The 21,854-nt window shown below is 43.4% G+C and overlaps 1 protein-coding gene across 4 annotated transcripts in view; it reads right to left on the reverse strand.

The window, feature by feature from the left end:
• Positions 1 to 1,044: 1,044 nt before the first annotated feature.
• fam131bb (family with sequence similarity 131 member Bb) overlaps positions 1,045 to 21,854 on the reverse strand; it is a 51,495-nt gene continuing 30,685 nt past the window's right edge. The window contains exons 2-9 of one of the 4 annotated variants that reach the window (XM_055904932.1): positions 18,193 to 18,227; positions 14,592 to 14,627; positions 14,104 to 14,200; positions 11,974 to 12,198; positions 11,463 to 11,603; positions 8,484 to 8,797; positions 7,804 to 8,073; positions 1,045 to 5,537 (exon numbers count right to left, since the gene is read on the reverse strand). In XM_055904932.1, coding sequence (XP_055760907.1) covers positions 5,295 to 5,537; positions 7,804 to 8,073; positions 8,484 to 8,797; positions 11,463 to 11,603; positions 11,974 to 12,198; positions 14,104 to 14,200; positions 14,592 to 14,627; positions 18,193 to 18,227 — 1,361 coding nt within the window. In that variant the 3' untranslated portion in view covers positions 1,045 to 5,294. Of the gene's footprint in view, positions 5,538 to 7,803; positions 8,074 to 8,483; positions 8,798 to 11,462; positions 11,604 to 11,973; positions 12,199 to 14,094; positions 14,201 to 14,591; positions 14,628 to 18,192; positions 18,228 to 21,854 lie in introns of all 4 variants that reach the window. The other 3 variants (XM_055904930.1, XM_055904933.1, XM_055904934.1) reach the window with 3 other exon arrangements.

The raw sequence follows: 21,854 nt of genomic DNA on the forward strand, positions 1-21,854 counted from the left end.
CATGGCACTATACCTGTCTAAGAGAAAACAGAGGGTGTTCTTTAATTGAAGCCTCTCCACGATAATCCAGGTATCGTCGGGCATTCCCCAGGGCAGCTGTCTAGGCTCCTTACTTTTTTCCATCTTTACTAATGACCTGCCACTGGCTCTGAGTAAAGCCTGTGTGTCTATGTATGCTGATGACTCAACATTAAACACGCCAACTACCACAGCAAGTGAACTCACTGCAACTCTTAACAAAGAGCAGCAGGCAGCTTTAAAATGGGTGGCAAGTAATAAACTAGTCCTAAATATTTCAAAAACAAAATGCATTGTGTTTGGTACAAATCCAGCATAATACCAGAGATGCACTGTTCACTCCAGTCTCTTAAAAGTTTGTCTATAGAAAGGCTGTGGACGTATAAACAGTTCCAGCTGAGAAGGTCAACAGTGTATTTTAGTCTCCGCCACATACACACGTACAAGCACACGCACACACATAGCAGAGAGGAGCCAGGAGAAACATGTCTCTGGGAATTTGTTTGACATTAACATTCTCCTGACATCATAATGGCTGACAACGGCAGACAGACAGGGAGGTTTAACTGTAGGCTTCAACCATAGTTGCCAGTCCCCAGCAAGACGCTTTCTGCTGTTTCTGTGGTTGTCATGTTTGGCATGGCTTTGACAAAGAAGTTGGCTGAACAAGAAACAGAACTGGCTACCAGGCTGGGGCCCTATATGAGTACTTATCCATCCTTTAAGTAATCCCTGATGTCTACCAGCAACATTTCTACACTACCATACATGAAGGAAGGCAGGAAGGATGGATGCATTGTCATGTATTCAGGATGAAAGACACCTAGAATGTGTGTTTGGGGTTGACAGGGAGGGAATGGAAACATGATAGAAGAACTGCGTCACAAAGCCCCAGCAGGCTTTGCATCTCTGTGTTCACTGACCATAAAGAAAAGCACGCTTTTGGTGACGTTCCTCATCCTCACAACATAAAAAACAATGTCCGTTCTCACTGTTCAAAGACGTCCACACACATACACATCAGGATTCTCTTTGTGTGTTTATTTGCTCTTTCTCCACTGTTTTTCTTTTATTTGGAGAGAGGGGAGGAGGGGAGGAAGGGGAGAAGAAAGAGAATGGAGTAGAGGAGAAAGGGATGGAAGAGGGTGTTCGCTCATGCAGGGGAAAGAGAGAGGGGGAGGAAGAGAGAAAGATATAGGTTTACGGCCGAGGAGGAAGGGAGGGGAGACCACATGGAAGAACCATCCCGTCACAACCTTCCCATAAGCATGCATAGGTATGGGCTTTAATACACTGGTATTGCCAGTTTACATTGATCATCTCAAATTAAAACATTCAATCAACCCAATTGTATACAAGTGTATTTACCTCAGGGTTCTGTGCCACACAGTTCCAACTGACTATATCATTTTTTTTAAATATATGTTTGCCTCATATTTGGTCAATCTGTCAAATTTTTTAAGCAATGTTTTCTGGCAGTGATTCTTCCAACTATAAAACAGACAACTACATGGACAGACAGACAGACAACTACATGGACAGACAGACAGACAGACACCTACATGGACGGACAGACAGACAACTACATGGACAGACAGATAACTACATGGACAGACAGACAACTACATGGACAGACAGACAACTACATGGACAGACAGACAGACAGAGACACAAACATACAGAACAGGTACAAAGAGAGAGCAAGGGGTAGAAAGGCAAAAAGTTACGTATTGAAAGGTGGCAGTAGAATCATACATAATAAGAAATCAACTGGAAATCAATCAGAATCAATCAACAAAGACAATCAGTAAACAGGAACATCAAGTAAATAGATTTGGCTTCTTGTTATTAGTTTATTCAATTATTAAGTTCTTAATTGTCCAAAAATCTATCAAATATCTTTGTTGAAGTAGTATCATTCTCTGGGTCCATGTTTGTGCTTTCAATGAAGCAGAACAATCTCTCTGGGGTCAAAGGTCTATCACTACAGAAAGCCCCAAGGACAACACACAGAACAATACTGCTTCAAAAAGACTTACCTACAATAAATAATAAACTATGTACAGGCTGTCATGTTATTCCTCCCCCCAAATAATCATTAAATCAATGAATGAATAAGAGTGGTTGGGTAAAGACATCCTGTAGGTTGTAGCTCTCAGAGCCAGTCTGAGACAGACAGGTGAAGGCTAATGCATAACACAAACTGAAAAACAACACAAGGTAGCAGCTCACCAGAACCATCTGTTAGAAGTAGGGTCGCTGAGTCTATCCTGGTCAGGTCACGTGGTCAGGATAGACTCCTAGCCTTGGTTAGTTCTAACACCAATATGCATCTTGTCTTGCAGACGCGTCATATGTGTCATGACAGCTGATGGACACTTATGACTAGTAGCCTAAAGGAAGTTGTATGGTTGAGATTGTGTTGTCATTGCCTGGGTGATCATGGTAGCTGTGACATGAATCTTCATGACTGGTTATGACTATATAAATGACATCATTGTGTGTTTCATGATGGACAGCTCCAGGGAAGAGGTGGATAACCTTAACCCTAACCCTTGTCCTGGAGGGATGCAGTCAGTGTGTGCAGGGTTTTGTTCCAGCCTAGCTTTAACACAACTGATTACAATTAATTGTGGCCACAATGTAGCCCTCCAGAAGTTTCCACCCCTGGCCTAGGGTATTATTATCATGGTCTGTTTGTCCGATCAGAGAGAGCCCCAACCAACACGAAACTGCTCTACATCAACCACACATATTCTGTCTTATACTGGAGGGGGTGTCAATCATTCAGTAGAAAAATAAACATTGTCCCAACATTGCATAAATAATCAATCAATAGTTAATGAATTCAAGTCAATAAACCTTTTTTCTATCTTAAAACTTTTTTTCACACAATCATCAGTGTGAAAGGAGAAGGATGTTCTCCGTCAAATAACAATAATATTAATAATAATAATAATAATATTCATAATAATAATAATAATAATACATTGATGTTGTTGTTGTTGTTATTGTTTTTAGTGACACATGCACAGATATTCCAGACCAGTATCTCCAAAATTCCACTATTCTATCATGTCTCTGATCTTCACTACCATTCCTCCACTGGGATACACACTTTCCTCTTCAGGAAATACACACGCTAACTCAAAAGTCATACTCAGCTCAAGCAGAGTTTTGCTCCATCGTTGTAGTCACCATGAGCAGGAAGATACCGGTTCTATTCGGTTCTAGTGTTTGGTTCTACTGTTCAGTTATATTCCCTGATTGACTTCAATGTTCTCCTTAGACCCAGTCAAATTAGGTCCTTTGCATTATTTTACAACAGTATTCCGATATCCAATATTTTAATGATCACACTATTTACAATGTTGACATTCCACTATCCTTTTCCTTTTACTTGTGTGGTGATAGAAACACATTTAAACACAATAAGCTTAATTTGGGAGCTCAGGAAGATTCCCAAAGGAAAGAGCTGGGACTGAGACTTGTAGAAAAATAAAGAAACTGTTGCAGTGGGGACTGAGAGAGATGGTTCATATCCTCTCTCATTAGTATTTACATCTATATGACAGTAGTGGCCACAAGCCGTTTAGGAGACCTGTGTTTGGCTCCTCACTAATTAGTTACAATTTTGAAGATGTGTTTTTGCTCTTCTAAGAATCAGTACCCAATTCAAACAGCTCTAACCTACACCTTTGAGAGAAACATTTGCTCCTCATCTTTTCTCCAAAAGAAAAGCTTGGTATTGTCCCCAAGAGCGGACATCAAAACAACAATCTGGGTTAAAACAGAAGCACATCTCAATCTAAATCCTTTCTGTTGGTACCAGAACACTCCAGAGTACTCCCTCTTCCTCCAGCCATCTCTAGTTTGGAACCTGGAACAACAGCTCAGAATCCATCTCGTCTAGTGGTTCTGTTTTGGTTCTTGGTGATGCTAAGAGCTCTTTCTGAACAGTAATCAAGGACATTGACGTGTGACAGAGTCCAAAGGCAGCCTCTGATCTGTTGGATTGCATCAGTGAAAAGCGATTCACTACTGCAGCTCTGTCTCTTCACCGTTCACTCCATGACACGGACCTGTCAGTCATGATGCACAGTCAAGCAGACTACAAGGAGCTCCATGCCCTGAGTCTTCTCTGGCCCAGCACCAGCCGTGTCCTAGGTTCAGTGCAAAGTCTATACAGTTCAATATAGGACAGGTACTCCATAGTATTCTGAAGAAACATACGGAAAGACAGAGTAGGAAGCACACTCTCTTACCGTACAGTACATTCCGTTAACTGTGCAGTGCTGTGTGTGTGGCCGACAGGACAGGCCTGCAGCCTTTATGTGCCTTGGACATCTGGGGAACACAGCAACACAGTAACGTTGTTGTCTTTCTCACTGTGTTAGGAGGGTTCAAGTAGATTTCACTGCAGTGGTTAGGTTGCAGAGAGCTAATTTGGATTGAATTCGTTTTTGTGGATAATTGAATAGGTGTAATTTTTAGAGGGTTATGATGAACCCAACCTACTAAAGTTGCTCTGTATTCATGCAGTTAGTTCTATGAGTGTTGTGGATGCTAGATGTGAATGACATAAGAGGAGAGGGTATAACATGTGAGTGTTTCTGTTCTTCAAGTTGGGGTTGATATTATTCTACTTGATGTGTTGAGTGTAAGCTGTAAACAGAGTAGTTCTCCAATGGAGAGATAGTGTTGTAAAAACAGTGATTTTGATATATCTTCTTTTATCATTCACTTATACATAGATGTTTGTGTTGTCATGATTGTTTTCTTTGTTAGAAAATCATTGTTGTCATGATAATGTTTTATTACTATAGATTTAATGATCATTATCATATTTGACGCTGGACCGGATCAAGTCATTTGTTTAAAAAGCATGCATTTTCAATTCCCTCCTCCTCCGTTTCCTTTTCCTGATACAAATGTATCTATCTCAGCTGCTCCTCTTCTTTATATCATCCCCTCATACCTCCTTTTTCTTGCTCAGTCTTTTTTCCCGCCATCTATTCATCCCTCCCTCCTCCTTCTTTCTGGGAATGTAAGGCTTCCAAAAAAAAGTTGTCCATTGGACCAGCTGTTGTCACTGTGTGAGTCCATTTCCAAATCTTCCTCCTCTGCTCTTCAGTAGTCAGAAGAGTTTATATCCCATCAAAAATGTGTTTGATACCTGAAAAGGAACAGATTTATTGATAAATATTTAATTATTAGGATCAGTCATTCCTGACGCCGAGGGTCAGTCTGTCACGTTTCTCAGGACGATCTGTCAATCAGTTGGTTGCCATGGCAGCAACAGTGGACACCTGCTTCTCTTCCTTCTCCTCCAGCATCTGGATGCCTCCACAGCTGACATCAGAGGCCTTCCGCTCTGTGATTTGCTGTGCTGGTGGTTTCCCCGGACTACTGCGCCCCGGACTACGTTGCCCAGGACTACTGCCCCCGGAGGTGATGGCTTCCTCTCTCTGTGTTAGAGTGGCAGACTCCGGCTCCATGCAGAGTGTCACCTCCTCGTCCTGTTCAGGGGACAGAGCAGGGGCTTGGTCAGGGGGTGATACTTACAGAACATTCAGATAAAAATGTTTAGAATATAACAGATACTGCATGATTCTCTGACCACAGAGAGGAGAAAGCAAGGGTTTATTCATAAGTTCAGATGGAAATGTCTCCCTGTCTTACAGTACCAGTCAAAAGTTTGGACACACCCACTCATTCAAGGGTTTTTCTTAATTTTCACTATTGTCTACATTGTAGAATAATAGTGAAGACATTAAAACTATGAAATAACACATATGGAATCATGTAGTATCACAGCTTTGCACACTCTTGGAATTCTCTCAACCAGCTTCACCTGGAATGCTTTTCCAACTGACTTGAAGGAGCTCCCACGTATGCTGAGTACTTGTTGGCTGCTTTTCCTTCACTCTGCTGTCCAACTCATCCCAAACCATCTCAATTGGGTTGAGGTCTGGTGATTGTGGAGGTCAGGTCATCTGATGCAGCACTCCATCACTCTCCTCCTTGGTAAAATATCCTTTACAGCCTGGAGGTGTGTTGCGTCATTGTCCTGTTGAAAAACAAATTATATTCCCACTAAACGCAAACCAGATGGGATGGCATATCACTGCAGAATGCTGTGGTAGCCATTGCTGGTTAAGTGTGCCTCGAATTATAAGTAAATCACTGACAGTGTCACCAGCAAGCACACCATCACACCTCCTCCTCCATGCTTCATGGTGGGAATCACACATGCAGAGATCATCCGTTCAACTACTCTGCGTCTCACAAAGACACAGCGGTTGGAACCAAAAATCTCATTTGGACTCATCAGACCAAAGGACAGATTTCCAACAGTCTAATGTCCATTGCTCATGTATCTTGGCCCAAGCAAGTCTCTTCTTATTGATGTCCTTTACTAGTGTTTCTACTGAAGGCCTGATTCATGCTGTCTCCTCTGAACAGTTGATGTTGAGATGTGTCTGTTACTTGAACTCTGTGAAGCATTTATTTGGGCTGCAATTTCTGATGTTGGTAACTCTAATGAACTTATCCTCTGCAGCAGAGGTAACTCTGGGTCTTCGTTTCCTGTGGCGGTCCTCATGAGAGCCAGTTTCATCATAGCACTCGATGGTTTTTACGACTGCAATTGAATAATTTTCCGGATGGACTGACCTTCATATCTTAAAGGAAAGATGGACTGTCGTTTCTTTTTGCTTATTTGAGCTGTTCTTGCCATAATATGGACTTGGTGTAACGACTCTCGTCGTTGGTTGAAGGCGAGGAGGACCAAAACGCAGCGTGGTATGTATCCATATTTATTAGAATACTTTTCTAGACGAACAAAACAATAAACAAAACGAAACCAACGACGCTACAGTCCTGAACAAGAGAACAATGAAAAAACAATGAACGCACGAACAGGAACAATCACCCACAAACAAACAGTGAACACAGCCTACCTAAATATGGTTCCCAATCAGAGACAACGTAAAACACCTGCCTCTGATTGAGAACCATATCAGGCTAGTAGACAACCCTAAACCAAACATAGAAACACATAACATAGAATGCCCACCCAGCTCACGTCCTGACCAACTAAACAAAGACTGAACAAAGGAAATAAGGTCAGGAACGTGACACTTGGTCTTTTACCAAATAGGGCTATCTTCTGTATACCCACCCTACCTTGTCACAACACAACTGATTGGCTTAAACGCATTAAGAAGGAAAGAATTTCCACAAATTAACTTTCAACAAGGCACATCTGTTAATTGAAATGCATTCCAGGTGACTTCCTCATGAAGCTAGTTGAGAGAATGCCAAGAGTGTGCAAAGCGGTCATCAAGGCAAAGGGTGGCTACGTTGAAGAATCTGAAATATAAAATATATTTTGATTTGTTCAAAAAGAAATTGGTAACTACATGATTCCATATGTGATATTTCATCATTTTGATGCCCTCACTATTATTCTACAATGTAGAAAATAGTACAAAATTTGAATGAGTAGGTGTGTCCAAACTTTTGACTGGTACTGTATATTAAAGCATCAAGGATGTACCTATCTGCACTGATATGACCTCAGGGCCCAGTTTAAAAAAATAAATCTCTCTGGATTAAATGCATAGAATATATAATGAATAGAATGTACGAATCATTGTCTTGAATGAGGACTCCCGTTCTATTCATTTTATTTCTATGCATTTAATCCTATCCGATAGACGAAATCCAGATAACTTTTGAAAAACTGGGCCATGATGACCCTGTGACCTGATATGACCTCACCTTCAGTTCATCCTCTTCCTCCTGCTGCTCCAGCAGAGGGGAATGGTCTGTCCCCACCCCCTCTTCCCCAGACGGAACATTCAAAGCCGCCTCCACCACCGCTGCCACGCCTATGTTGTACCCTCCAATATCCGCGTGATAGGACTCTGTCTGACCCGCCCCCCACAGGTCCACCAATGGGGCGTGGGTGGCAGGGGCCAGGCTGTGGATGGTGCTGTTGGGCGTGGCTTGCAAAGAGTGGTTGGCGCTGTGCAGCCTTTGCTCCAGAGACTGTTGAGAGAAGGATGAGACAATGAGGAAACGTAGGTAGGTAGAGGTTCCCCTTCACCACTGATACAGGATCAGATATTTGTTTATCCCCCCTAATGGTAAAGATTTTGGAAATATGGATAAGGGATGTTTCTTCCTTTAAGCGTAATGTTGGATTGAAAGGAACAGGGAAATTGTGTTGTCTAAGAAGGGAGATACAATAATGTATTGATGAATCTCTGACGATATTACCATATCAAAGGCCGAATTCAGTATTCTTGTCTCGATCAAAATACCCCAGAAAAAAAAGAGAAAAACCCACTAAAAAACTAAATGTCAACTGCCCGACTACGCCATGAATGAATATTGTCTATCCATGGAAATAGATTGTTATTACTTTTCTCTCATTTTAGACTGTTGTTTTCCCTCACCTGTTGTTGCTGATACAGGAGCTGCTGTTGCTGGTAGTGCTGTATCTGTTGTAGCTGCTGCAGCTGCTGGAGCTGACTCTGATGCTGTAGGTTGAACTGCTGCTGCTGCTGCTGCTGCAGCAACGCGTTCCCATCATACCCATCACAGGAAGTCCCGCCCTGCTGCATCACGTAGGAGCCAGCAGCGGGAGAGGCCACTCCGGAGGGCTCATTGCTGATTGGCTCCCAGGCGTCAGAGGAGGAGAGGCAGTAGAGGCCCTGGGCGACATAGGTGTTGGGCCACATGTCCGCAGAAGAGTGGTGCAATATCTGGTCTGAGAGGATGAAAAGAACGAGAAAATAGAAGAGTGAAGAGGCGGGATAAACGTTTGGTTGTCCTTGACAGATGCACTACATTGGACCTCATGGACAACAAACTGCAAATAAATCTACAATGCTGACACCAGCCTTTATCCGAAAGAGGAAACCTCGAGTGGAATCATGTGATATCCCTGGGGGACACCCCAACCCTTTCAGACCCAATTATATCCTTGAGAAAATGACTTTACTTGAACAATCCCCAGACAGACCCCAACTGTAGCTACACCGAGTAGTCCAATCAGCATTATGACTCTGTATAGCCATTGGGGAGTCTGTCTGCCCTGCATTAAAATGACATAATTCAGCCAATAGCACGGCTGATATGAATAAGGGAAAGTCATGGTAGTTTTTGCCATCTCATTTTCCGATCTGGTTTTGTTACGGATGAACAAGGCGACTAATATCCCCCACTGACTGATAACAACACTAAAACCTTTGAAGTATGGTAGCCATTTTGTGCGAAGGAGGAAAATAAATGGAAGAATATATCAGTTTGTGTGTTGCCAATGCCGTTATGTACAAAAAGGCTGTCAAACACAAAAGGATGAGGTAAATCACACTTATTCGCAGAAATATCTTTGGGACATTGGCCAAACAAGTTTCTGATAGAGGAATGGTGTATATAAACTCAGCAACAAAAAAAAACGTCCCTTTTTCAGGACCCTGTCTTTCAAAGATAATTCATAAAAATCCAAATAACTTCACAGATCTTCATTGTAAAGGTTTAAACACTGTTTCCATGCTTGTTCAATGAACCATGAACAATTAATGAATATGCACCTGTGGAACGGTCGTTAAGACACTAACTGCTTACAGACGGTAGGCAATTAAGGTCACAGTTATGAAAACTTAGGACACTAAAGAGGCCTTTCTACTGACTCTGAAAAACACCAAAAGAAAGATGCCCAGGGTCCATGCTCATCTGCATGAACGTGCCTTAGGCATGAAGACTGCAGATGTGGCCAGGGCAATAAATTGCAATGTCCGTACTGTGAGATGCCGAGTCGCTGTTTTGTCTCACCAGGGGTGATGTCGGATTCGCGCTTATTGTTGAAGGAATGAGCATTACACCGAGGCCTGTACTCTGGAGCGGGATCGATTTGGAGGTGGAGAGTCCGTCATGGTCTGGGGGCGGTGTGTCACAGCATCATCGGACTGAGCTTGTTGTCATTGCAGGCAATCTCAACGCTGTGCGTTACAGGGAAGACATCCTCCTCCCTCATGTGGTATCCTTCCTGCAGGCTCATCCTGACATGACCCTCCATCGTGACAATGCCACCAGCCATACTGCTCGTTCTGTGCGTGATTTCCTGCAAAACAGAAATGTCAGTGTTCTGCCATGGCGAGCGAAGAGCCGGATAACAATCCCATTGAGCACGTCTGGGACCTGTTGGATCGGAGGGTGAGGGCTAGGGCCATTCCCCCCAGAATTGTCTGGGAACTTGCAGGTGCCTTGGTGGAAGAGTGGGGTAACATCTCACAGCAAGAACTGACAAATCTGGTGCAGTCCATGAGGAGGAGATGCACTGCAATACTTAATGCAGCTGGTGGCCACCCCAGATAGTGACTGTTACTTTTGATCCCCGTTTGTTCACACATTATTCCATTTCTGTTAGTCACGTCTGTGAAACTTGTTCAGTTTATGTCTCAGTTGTTGAATCTTGCTATGTTCATACAAATATTTACACGTTAAGTTTGCTGAAAGTAAACGCAGTTGACAGTGAGAGGACGTTTCTTTTTTTGCTGAATTTACATGATCTGACAAAAGCGCCTCAAGGTGTGCTGAGTTGATATGGCAGTGCTAAGAGTTAGCAAGCATCATGCCGGCAACCTCACATTATATCACTTTAATGATGACTCAAAACTGTCAAAATACATCCAGAGACAGCCAAAATCATGTTTAATACTAACATTCTGCGGTTATTTGACTTCAAGCAGTACAATTACATTAAATAACTGGCCTGAAGTTGTGATTCAACTAATGATCATCACACAGCTTCAAGGCCATTTGTTATCTCTCAATAACAAACCACAGGGAGAAAACCACATTATGATTTCAACATGTCTCCATGTCTGAACGCCTCTTTGCATGAGAAGGAGAAATACAGGAGCACTGTAACAGACAGCACAGCGATGTGGAATAATAATGACCAAGTGGACTATTTATACAGTTGAAATCCCTGGTCTTGCATTCCCCCAGGCTGTGTTTGCGAATCTGACATTAGCACAGAGTTAACCCTCTAGGCTGAGACGGAATAAGATGCCTTTGTTACTGAGCAAAATTACGCATAATGTAGCCCACACACTATACTCCAGCTTTGCCTGATCTCAGGCCTATGCATAAACGTGTTTGGCTGCAAATTCTAGACAAGGTTCCGCAATGCAGGGTCCTATTTAGCTCCTTAAACTATCCCTTAAACTTGGTTGCCCTAGTTGATTGGTGCTACTGTAGTTTGTCAAGCATATTTGTAGTCCCTTACCTCGACTGACATGCTCGTTTAGAGGCCATATTTATAGTCCTTTACCTCAACTGACATATGGTTGTTTAGAGGCCATATTTGTAGTCTCTTATCTCAGCTGATACATGCTGGTTTAGAGGCCATATTTGTAGTCCCTTACCTCGGCTGGTGATGCTCTCCTGGTTAACCTCGCTGAGGTGGGCCACACTGCCCTGGTTGGACCCTGACCTCAGACTCTCTCCATCCATGGAGGTCCAGGCCATGAGCGTTGCCTGGGAGATGGCAAACTGCTGCAGGATACCTGGAGTGCAGAGGGTAAGTCAGGGCCATTGTAACGGCCCAGTTGGCTGCTGCCTTTCCTCAGCGCCTTAATGATTTAATATCTATGGCTTATTTAAATAAAGATTTAATATGTAGTCTACTTAATATCTATGGTTATGCTTTGCCTAGGCCAATGTTGATATATTTGGCTGGTGTTCTGCCCTGCCGATTAGCTGACCTATAAACAGTCTGGTTATGATGTGGGGATCAACACATGAGAACCCTTTTTCCAAAAGGCTTGATTTTGTGAGGGTTTCCTCTGAACACCACCCTGGTTGTATAAATCAGCATCAACCACTCCTATTGCTTCTGTCTCCTCTCACAGTGACAAATTCCCCTCCCCCTCTGACCTGCGGTGAAGCGAGCCTCCTTCTCCCCGTCGCTGAGGTCGCTGTAGGCGTCGCTCTCCAACCGTCTCTCCATCTCCTGCTCTGCCGTGGACTTGCGTGGGATGGAGACGCCCCCCGGGCCCACCACAGACATATCCCAGTTCTGCCACTCGATCATGTGTGCCATCCGGCCTTGGGCCATGGATGTAGGCTTGGTCACCTTGTCCTTCATGGAGCGATTCACACCTGGGGAGGGAGGGAAGTGAAGAGGGATGTAGGGATTGATGCGGGTATTGGGGAGGGTTAGAAGGGTGAAAGTGGATTAAGGGAGGGTTGGAGGGATATTAAGGGGTTTGGAGAAGGGGTGAATGTGGAGTTTGGGGGAGTTAGGAGACAGGCATCAGGTTGGAGACAGAGGGGGAAGGAAAGAGATTAGATATTATGTTATTATTCCACATGTAGGTCTGTCTGATCCTGTCAGTATCTAGGGGGTGCTGATAAGGGCCTCTGGATGAGCGGTTAAATGAGCGGCTTAATGAACATGCTTTAGATTCATGGCTAAATGAATAGGGAGGAGATGCTTATAATGTAGATAAGATGACGTGTGGAACCAAGGAGGATGATGGGGGACAGGGAGGAGCCAATGGATATGTCTACTCTGGGAGAGGTGCATCATGGGACAGAGGAGGTTAATTGAGGTGAGGTGGCCAGAGGGGTGTGAGTAATGAGAGGTTGGCTTGTTGACATGATAGCTTTCACTCTCTGCTAAGCTGCCTGCGCTGGCTAAGCAGAAACCCCACTCCCCCTGCAGTGTCTGTTAAGACATCCTCAGCTGATGCATACAGTGCACTGCGGAAGACACTCTACTTTAGAAATCATGTTCCGCCATGACGGTCTGTATTCTGTCTGCTGGTTACATTATGGCTTTGCTCAGTAATTCATGTGTCCAAGTCAAATATATGATGAGTTAGCAGTTCACTACATTCCAATACACTTCACTGCACATTACACAGTTATACACACTGTAACACACAGACACAAACGCAGACTACACTCAGAGACAGTAGACACAAACTCAGACTACACTCAGACAGTAGACACATTACACAGTTATACACACTGTAACACACAGACACAAACTCAGACTACACTCAGAGACTGTAGATACATTACACAGTTATACACACTGTAACACACAGACACAAACTCAGACTACACTCAGAGACTGTAGACACAAACTCAGACTACACTCAGACAGTAGACACATTACACAGTTATACACACTGTAACACACAGACACAAACTCAGACTACACTCAGAGACTGTAGATACATTACACAGTTATACACACTGTAACACACAGACACAAACTCAGACTACACTCAGAGACTGTAGACACAAACTCAGACTACACTCAGACAGTAGACACATTACACAGTTATACACACTGTAACACACAGACACAAACTCAGACTACACTCAGACAGTAGACACATTACACAGTTATACACACTGTAACACACAGACACAAACTCAGACTACACTCAGAGACTGTAGATACATTACACAGTTATACACACTGTAACACACAGACACAAACTCAGACTACACTCAGAGACTGTAGATACAGTGTGTATAACTGTGTAATGTGTCTACAGTCTCTGAGTGTAGTCTGAGTTTGTGTCTGTGTGTTACAGTGTGTATAACTGTGTAATGTAACACACAGACACAAACTCAGACTACACTCAGAGACTGTAGACACATTACACAGTTATACACACTGTAACACACAGACACAAACTCAGACTACACTCAGAGACTGTAGACACATTACACAGACACTAGAGTAGTTCAACGCTGCTTCACAACCACTTAACAGACAAACAACTACACCTCCCACTCACCTCTTGTTAACTCAACAAGCCACATAACAATGTATTGTGGGTAGTGTATTATTTTATAGGGTTGTCGTTATAGGTGCTATTCCACCAATGACTGAGGGGTCAGCCATTGACGTGTATTATCATTATGGTGAGAGGAAGTGAATCAGGGGAACCCACTCTGGGGCCATGTTGGCTCCAGCACCTGTCCAGGCGGGAGCTGACATGGGGTCAGTTTACCAGTTACAGGACAGACACACACCTGACACACCTGTCAGTGAGGACTTAGCCAGAGCACCGATCCCATAGTTATTGGAGTTGTTCCTCTTCAGACGAGGCAGGATGGACGTGGTGTCTTCCATAGACAGCTAGAGGAGCGAGGGAAGAGGATGATAGAGAGGTGGAGGAAGAGATGTGTGCCACAGAAGCGCACAGAGTTCAGAGGGTAGGTGAGAGGAGAAGTTAGGTAGATATTGGGTTAATACAGCGTCAAAGAAACAATGTCATCATTTGACAAAAAAATCGTCATTTCCCAAGGTCGTTGTTCGAGCAACTTCCTGCTTAACAGTGCTGAAGTGCATTATGGGAAGTGTTGCGAGAGTTATACGATACGGTATAGAGAGAGTTAGATGGGAGGGGGAGTGAGGGGACGAAGTAGTACGTTACCTAAGGTGAGGTAAATCAAATAAATCAAAACAAATAGAGAAAGATAAGATCGAGAAATAAAGGTAGATGAAGGAATGATGTCACAACACTTACATTGATTCCTTCCCATGAAAAGTCTGAACATCCATGCTGAAGGAGAAAAATAGGAGGAGAGAGGGATGGGGAAAGAAGGAGCAGGAAAGAGTAAGAGAGTAGGAACAAGAGAGAAGGAGAGAAAGACGTACACATGCATGGAAGAAATGGGAGGAGAAAAAGAGGAGGAGGAGAGAAGTGATAGTGACAGGGGTAGAGTAGTATAACCAACATGCAGAAATAGAAAGAAGGATAGAGGGAGAAGAACGCAGAGAGACAAATATAGGGTTTTAGAGGAGAGGAGTCAAAGACCAGAAAGATAGAGGAGGAGAAGAGTCAAAAACAGATAGAGGAGGAGACAAAGACCAGAAAGATAGAGGAGGAGAAGAGTCAAAGACCAGACAGATAGAGGAGAAGAGTCAAAGACCAGACAGATAGAGGAGAGGAGTCAAAGACCAGAAAGATAGAGGAGAGGAGTCAAAGACCAGAAAGATAGAGGAGAGGAGACAAAGACCAGAAAGATAGAGGAGAGGAGACAAAGACCAGAAAGATAGAGGAGGAGAGACAAAGGCCAGAAAGATAGAGGAGGAGAGACAAAGGCCAGAAAGATAGAGGAGGAGAGACAAAGGCCAGAAAGATAGAGGAGGAGAGACAAAGGCCAGAAAGATAGAGGAGGAGAGACAAAGGCCAGAAAGATAGAGGAGGAGAGACAAAGGCCAGAAAGATAGAGGAGGAGAGACAAAGGCCAGAAAGATAGAGGAGGAGAGACAAAGGCCAGAAAGATAGAGGAGGAGAGACAAAGGCCAGAAAGATAGAGGAGGAGAGACAAAGGCCAGAAAGATAGAGGAGGAGAGACAAAGACCAGAAAGATAGAGGAGGAGAGACAAAGACCATGAAGATAGAGGAGAGGAGTCAAAGACCAGAAATATAGAGGAGGAGAGACAAAGAGCAGAAAGACAGAGGAGATGAGTCAAAGACCAGAAATATAGAGGAGGAGAAGAGTCAAAGTCCAGAAAGAGAGAGGAGGAGAGGAAAGACAAAGACCAGAAATATGGAGGAGGAGAGACAAAGACCAGAAAGATAGAGGAGGAGAGGAGTCAAAGACCAGAAAGATAGAGCAGGAGAGACAAAGACCATGAAGATAGAGGAGGAGAGACAAAGACCAGAAAGATAGAGGAGGAGGAGAGACAAAGACCAGAAAGACAGAGGGGGAGAGACAAAGACCAGAAAGATAGAGGAGAGACAAAGACCAGAAAGATAGAGGAGAGACAAAGACCAGAAAGATAGAGGAGGAGGAGAGACAAAGACCAGAAAGACAGAGGGGGAGAGACAAAGACCAGAAAGATAGAGGAGAGACAAAGACCAGAAAGATAGAGAGGAGTCAAAGACCAGAAAGATAGAGGAGGAGAATTGTCAAAAACAGATAGATAGAGGAGACAAAGACCAGAAAGATAGAGGAGAAGAGTCAAAGACCAGACAGATAGAGGAGAAGAGTCAAAGACCAGAAAGATAGAGGAGGAGAAGAGTCAAAGACCAGAAAGATAGAGGAGGAGAAGGGTCAAAGACCAGAAAGATAGAGGAGGAGAAGGGTCAAAGACCAGAAAGACAGAGGAGAGAAAAACCCCAGAAAGATAGAGGAGGAGGAGACAAAGACCAGAAAGATAGAGGAGGAGAAGAGACAAAGACCAGAAAGATAGAGGAGGAGAAGAGACAAAGACCAGAAAGATAGAGGAGGAGAAGAGACAAAGACCAGAAAGATAGAGGAGGAGAAGAGACAAAGACCAGAAAGATAGAGGAGGAGAAGAGACAAAGACCAGAAAGATAGAGGAGGAGAAGAGACAAAGACCAGAAAGATAGAGGAGGAGAAGAGTCAAAGACCAGAAAGATAGAGGAGGAGAAGAGTCAAAGACCAGAAAGATAGAGGAGGAGAGACAAAGACCAGAAAGATAGAGGAGGAGAGACAAAGACCAGAAAGACAGAGGAGGAGAGACAAAGACCAGAAAGACAGAGGAGGAGAGACAAAGACCAGAAAGACAGAGGAGGAGAGACAAAGACCAGAAAGATAGAGGAGGAGAAGAGTCAAAGACCAGAAAGATAGAGGAGAGGAGTCAACAACCATAAAGATAGAGAGAAGGGAGGGGTTGAAAGGCTGATCAGTTCCATAGTACAGCAGAGTGAATATGTTATGACTGAATGATTCTCTCTCTCCTCTCATTTCCTCCTCTGGTCTGCCACACCAAACACTGAGCCAAACACACATCCAAGCCAGTGGGGGGGCTGATACAGAAGTGTCTGTGTGCAAGCGTGTAGGCGTGTGTGTGTGAATGCGTGCACATGTGTTTATGTGTGCGCATGTGTGTGTGTGCAATCCATGTGTGTGTGGGGGCGTGTGTGTGTGTGTGCGTGCGTTCGTGTGTTATAACTGATGTAAGCTGGCTGATGGTAGCGGTGTCAGTGTCCTCTCTGGTGAGATCTGTGTAGACAGACAGACAGACAGACAGACAGGACAGACAGGACAGACAGACAGAGACAGACAGAGACAGACAGAGACAGACAGAGACAGACAGAGACAGACAGAGACAGACAGAGACAGACAGAGACAGACAGAGACAGACGACAGACAGACAGAGACAGACAGAGACAGACAGAGACAGACAGAGACAGACAGAGACAGACAGAGACAGACAGAGACAGACAGAGACAGACAGGGGGCTGAGGAGCAGGCTAACAGAAGGGGGATGGTGACAGTCTAGATAAGCACCAGCGTCTGTCACACCACCTCTGAGTCCTGTATCAGCTGGATTGCTCCTGACAATACCAGAGCCGGGGCCTTAGAACAAGCAGGACGCTACAGGTGCCATGTCCCCTGACAGATGTGTTCAGTCTCCAGAAAACCTAGCGCTCATGATCTCTCTCTTGTTGTTACACTGTCTCTATCTCGTCTGTCTCGTCTGTCTCGTCTGTCTCGTCTGTCTCGTCTGTCTCGTCTGTCCTCTCTCTCTCGCTCTTTTTTTAGTTACATTTTTGAAGGGCAAATTTGTCAAGAGAAACACATCGATCCACAGTACAGTACATTCAGTTTCAATTTAAATGGTCCTCTTTCTCCTGCCACAAAATCATCCAAGAAGTGCTGAAGATCATTTTAGTAACAGCATCTCAAAAGGAAGGATTGGAGAGAGGACTTGAAAGGAGAAGTGGAGTGGAAAGGATCTGAGAAGAGAGGAGTGAGGGATGGAGTGAGAGGAGGAGAGGTGGGTGATGCTCCTACTGTTCTACAGTGAGCCAGCACTGAGGCGTGACAGAGAAGCAGCAGACGTCGTAGCAACAGCAACGAGCCAACCACAGAGGTTGGTCCTCCTTCCAACTACAGCCGCCATTTTGAGTGTAGAGGAAGTTAGCAAACCAACAGCAACATGTGTGCTAGCTAGCTACTCTATAAGCAGATGCAGTAGCACTCATGGCTTCAGTAGTAGAGAGCTAACGTTGATGTTGGTCACCATCTTGGATCAAGATAACATTCGTGGAATAGTGAGCACCCCACTGCTGGAGCCATTGGGTGTAACAGGGTGGCTGAGCTGTGTGATTTAAGAGTGATAGTTAAAGTCCTGCATGTCAGGCTTACCTGTTCCCCATCCTTTACTGGCACTCCATCTGCCGCTAAAACACAGAGAGAAAGATAGAGAGAGAGAGAGAGAGAGAAATAAGAATAAATTAGGAGAGAGATAGAAGAAGAACAAGAACAAGAAGAACAAGAAGAGAGGAGAGATAAATCGTTAGAATTTGTTTTGGCAATGTAAATCCATGCAAGTTCCTTCACACTGCCAATAGAGAGAGAGGGAGAAGCATGGTCAGGGGGATACGGTGGGACTTTGGCTGTAACACTAAACAGTCATAAAACAGTCGGCTCATCATTACTGTCTGTGTTAAGAGCATCACTTCACTGACTGACCACAGGACACTGCTACTCAACATGCACCCGCAAATAGAATCACACATACAGTTGAAGTTGGAAGTTTACATACACTTAGGTTGGAGTCATTAAAACTAGTTTTTCAACCACTCCACAAATGTCTTGTTAACAAACTATAGTTTTGGCAAGTCGGTTAGGACATCTACTTTGTGCATGACACAAGTCATTTTTCCAACAATTGTTTACAGACAGATTATTTCACTTATAATTCAATTCAATTCAAGGGGCTTTATTGGCATGGGAAACATGTGTTAACATTGCCAAAGCAAATGAGGTAGACAATACACAAAAGTGAAACAAACAAAACGAATTAACAGTAAACATTACACATACAGAAGTTTCAAAACAATAAAGACATTACGAGTGTCATATTAAATATATACAGTGTTGTAACAATGTACAAATGGTTAAAGCACACAAGTTAAAATAAGTAAGCGTAAATATGGGTTGTATTTACAATGGTGTTTGTTTTTCACTGGTTGCCCTTTTCTTGTGGCAACAGGTCACAAATCTTGCTGCTGTGATGGCACACTGGAATTTCACCCAGTAGATATGGGAGTTTATCAAAATTGGATTTGTTTTCGAATTCTTTGTGGATCTGTGTGATCTGAGGGAAATATGTGTCTCTAATATGGTCATACATTGGGCAGGAGGTTAGGAAGTGCAGCTCGGTTTCCACCTCATTTTGTGGGCAGTGTGCACATAGCCTGTCTTCTCTTGAGAGCCATGTCTGCCTACGGCGGCCTTTCTCAATAGCAAGGCTATGCTCACTGAGTCTGTACATAGTCAAAGCTTTCCTTAAGTTTGGGTCAGTCACAGTGGTCAGGTATTCTGCCACTGTGTACTCTCTGTTTAGGGCCAAATAGTATTCTAGTTTGCTCTGTTTTTTTGTTAATTCTTTCCAATGTGTCAAGTAATTATCTTTTTGTTTTCTCATGATTTGGTTCGGTCTAATTGTGCTGTTGTCCTGGGGCTTTGTGGGGTGTGTTTGTGTTTGTGAACAGAGCCCTAGGACCAGCTTGCTTAGGGGACTCCTCTCCAGGTTCATCTCTCTGTAGGTGATGGCTTTGTTATGGAAGGTTTGGGAATCGCTTCCTTTTAGGTGGTTGTAGAATTTAACGGCTCTTTTCTGGATTTTGATAATTAGTGGGTATCGGCCTAATTCTGCTCTGCATGCATTATTTGGTGTTCTGCGTTGTACACGGAGGATATTTTTGCAGAATTCTGCATGCAGAGTCTCAATTTGGTGTTTGCCCCATTTTGTGAAATCTTGGTTGGTGAGCGGACCCCAGACCTCACAACCATAAAGGGCAATGGGCTCTATGATTCAAGTATTTTTAGCCAGATCCTAATTGGTATGTTGAAATTTATGTCGCTTTTGATGGCATAGAATGCCCTTCTTGCCTTGTCTCTCAGATCGTTCACAGCTTTGTGGAAGTTACCTGTGGTGCTGATGTTTAGGCCGAGGTATGTATAGTTTTGTGTGCTCTAGGGCAACGGTGTCTAGATGGAATTTGTGGTCCTGGTGACTGGACCTTTTTTGTAACACCATTATTTTGGTCTTACTGAGATTTACTGTCAGGGCCCAGGTCTGACAGAATCTGTGCAGAAGATCTAGGTGCTGCTGTAGGCCCTCCTTGGTTGGTGACAGAAGCACCAGATCATCAGCAAACAGTAGACATTTGACTTCGGATTCTAGTAGGGTGAGACCGGGTGCTGCAGACTGTTCTAGTGCCCGCGCCAATTCGTTGATATATATGTTGAAGAGGGTGGGGCTTAAGCTGCATCCTTGTCTCACCCCACGACCCTGTGTGAAGAAATGTGTGTGTTTTTTGCCAATTTTAACCGCACACTTGTTGTTTGTGTACATGGATTTTATAATGTCGTATGTTTTACCCCCAACACCACTTTCCATCAATTTGTATAGCAGACCCTCATGCCAAATTGAGTCGAAGGCTTTTTTGAAATCAACAAAGCATGAGAAGACTTTGCCTTTGTTTTGGTTTGTTTGGTTGTCAATTAGGGTGTGTAGGGTGAATACATGGTCTGTTGTACGGTAATTTGGTAAAAAGCCAATTTGACATTTGCTCAGTACATTGTGTTCATTGAGGAAATGTACAAGTCTGCTGTTAATGATAATGCAGAGTATTTTACCAAGGTTACTGTTGACGCATATTCCACGGTAGTTATTGGGGTCAAATTTGTCTCCACTTTTGTGGATTGGGGTGATCAGTCCTTGGTTCCAAATATTGGGGAAGATGCCAGAGCTAAGGACGATGTTAAAGAGTTTTAGTATAGCCAATTGGAATTTGTTGTCTGTATATTTGATCATTTCATTAAGGATACCATCAACACCACAGGCCTTTTTGGGTTGGAGGGTTTTTATTTTGTCCCATTCAAGGTAATTGGAGAATCCAGTGGGTTCTGGTAGTCTTTAATAGTTGATTCTAGGATTTGTATTTGATCATGTATATGTTTTTGCTCTTTATTCTTTGTTATAGAGCCAAAAAGATTGGAGAAGTGGTTTACCCATACATCTCCATTTTGGATAGATAATTCTTCGTGTTGTTGTTTGTTTAATCTTTCCAATTTTCCCAGAATTGGTTAGAGTCTATGGATTCTTCAATTACATTGAGCTGATTTCTGACATGCTGTTCCTTCTTTTTCCGTAGTGTATTTCTGTATTGTTTTAGTGATTCACCATAGTGAAGGCGTAGACTCAGGTTTTCCGGGTCTCTATGTTTTTGGTTGGACAGGTTTCTCAATTTATTTCTTAGATTTTTGCATTCTTCATCAAACCATTTGTCATTGTTGTTCATTTTCTTTGGTTTTCTATTTGAGATTTTTAGATTTGATAGGGAAGCTGAGAGGTCAAATATCTGCTCTCTGTATCACAATTCCAGTGGGTCAGAAGTTTACAAACACTAAGTTGACTGTGCCTTTAAACAGCTTTGAAAATTCCAGAAAATTATTTCATGGCTTTAGAAACTTCTGATAGGCTAATTGACATAATTTGAGTCAGTTGGAGGTATACCTGTGGATGTATTTCAAGGCCTACCTTCAAACTCAGTGCCTCTGACATAACCTGAAAGGCCGCTCAGCAAGGAAGAAGCCACTGCTCCAAAACCGCCATAAAAAATCCAGACTACAATTTGCAACTGTACATGGGGACAAAGATCGTACTTTTTGGAGAAATGTCCTCTGGTCTGATGAAACAAAAATAGAACTGTTTGGCCATAATGACCATTGTTATGTTTGGAGGAAAAAGGGGGAGGCTTGCAAGCCGAAGAACACCATCCCAGCCGTGAAGCACG

Source organism: Salvelinus fontinalis, chromosome 38, assembly GCF_029448725.1.
Source record: "Salvelinus fontinalis isolate EN_2023a chromosome 38, ASM2944872v1, whole genome shotgun sequence".
Classification (NCBI taxonomy): domain Eukaryota; kingdom Metazoa; phylum Chordata; class Actinopteri; order Salmoniformes; family Salmonidae; genus Salvelinus; species Salvelinus fontinalis.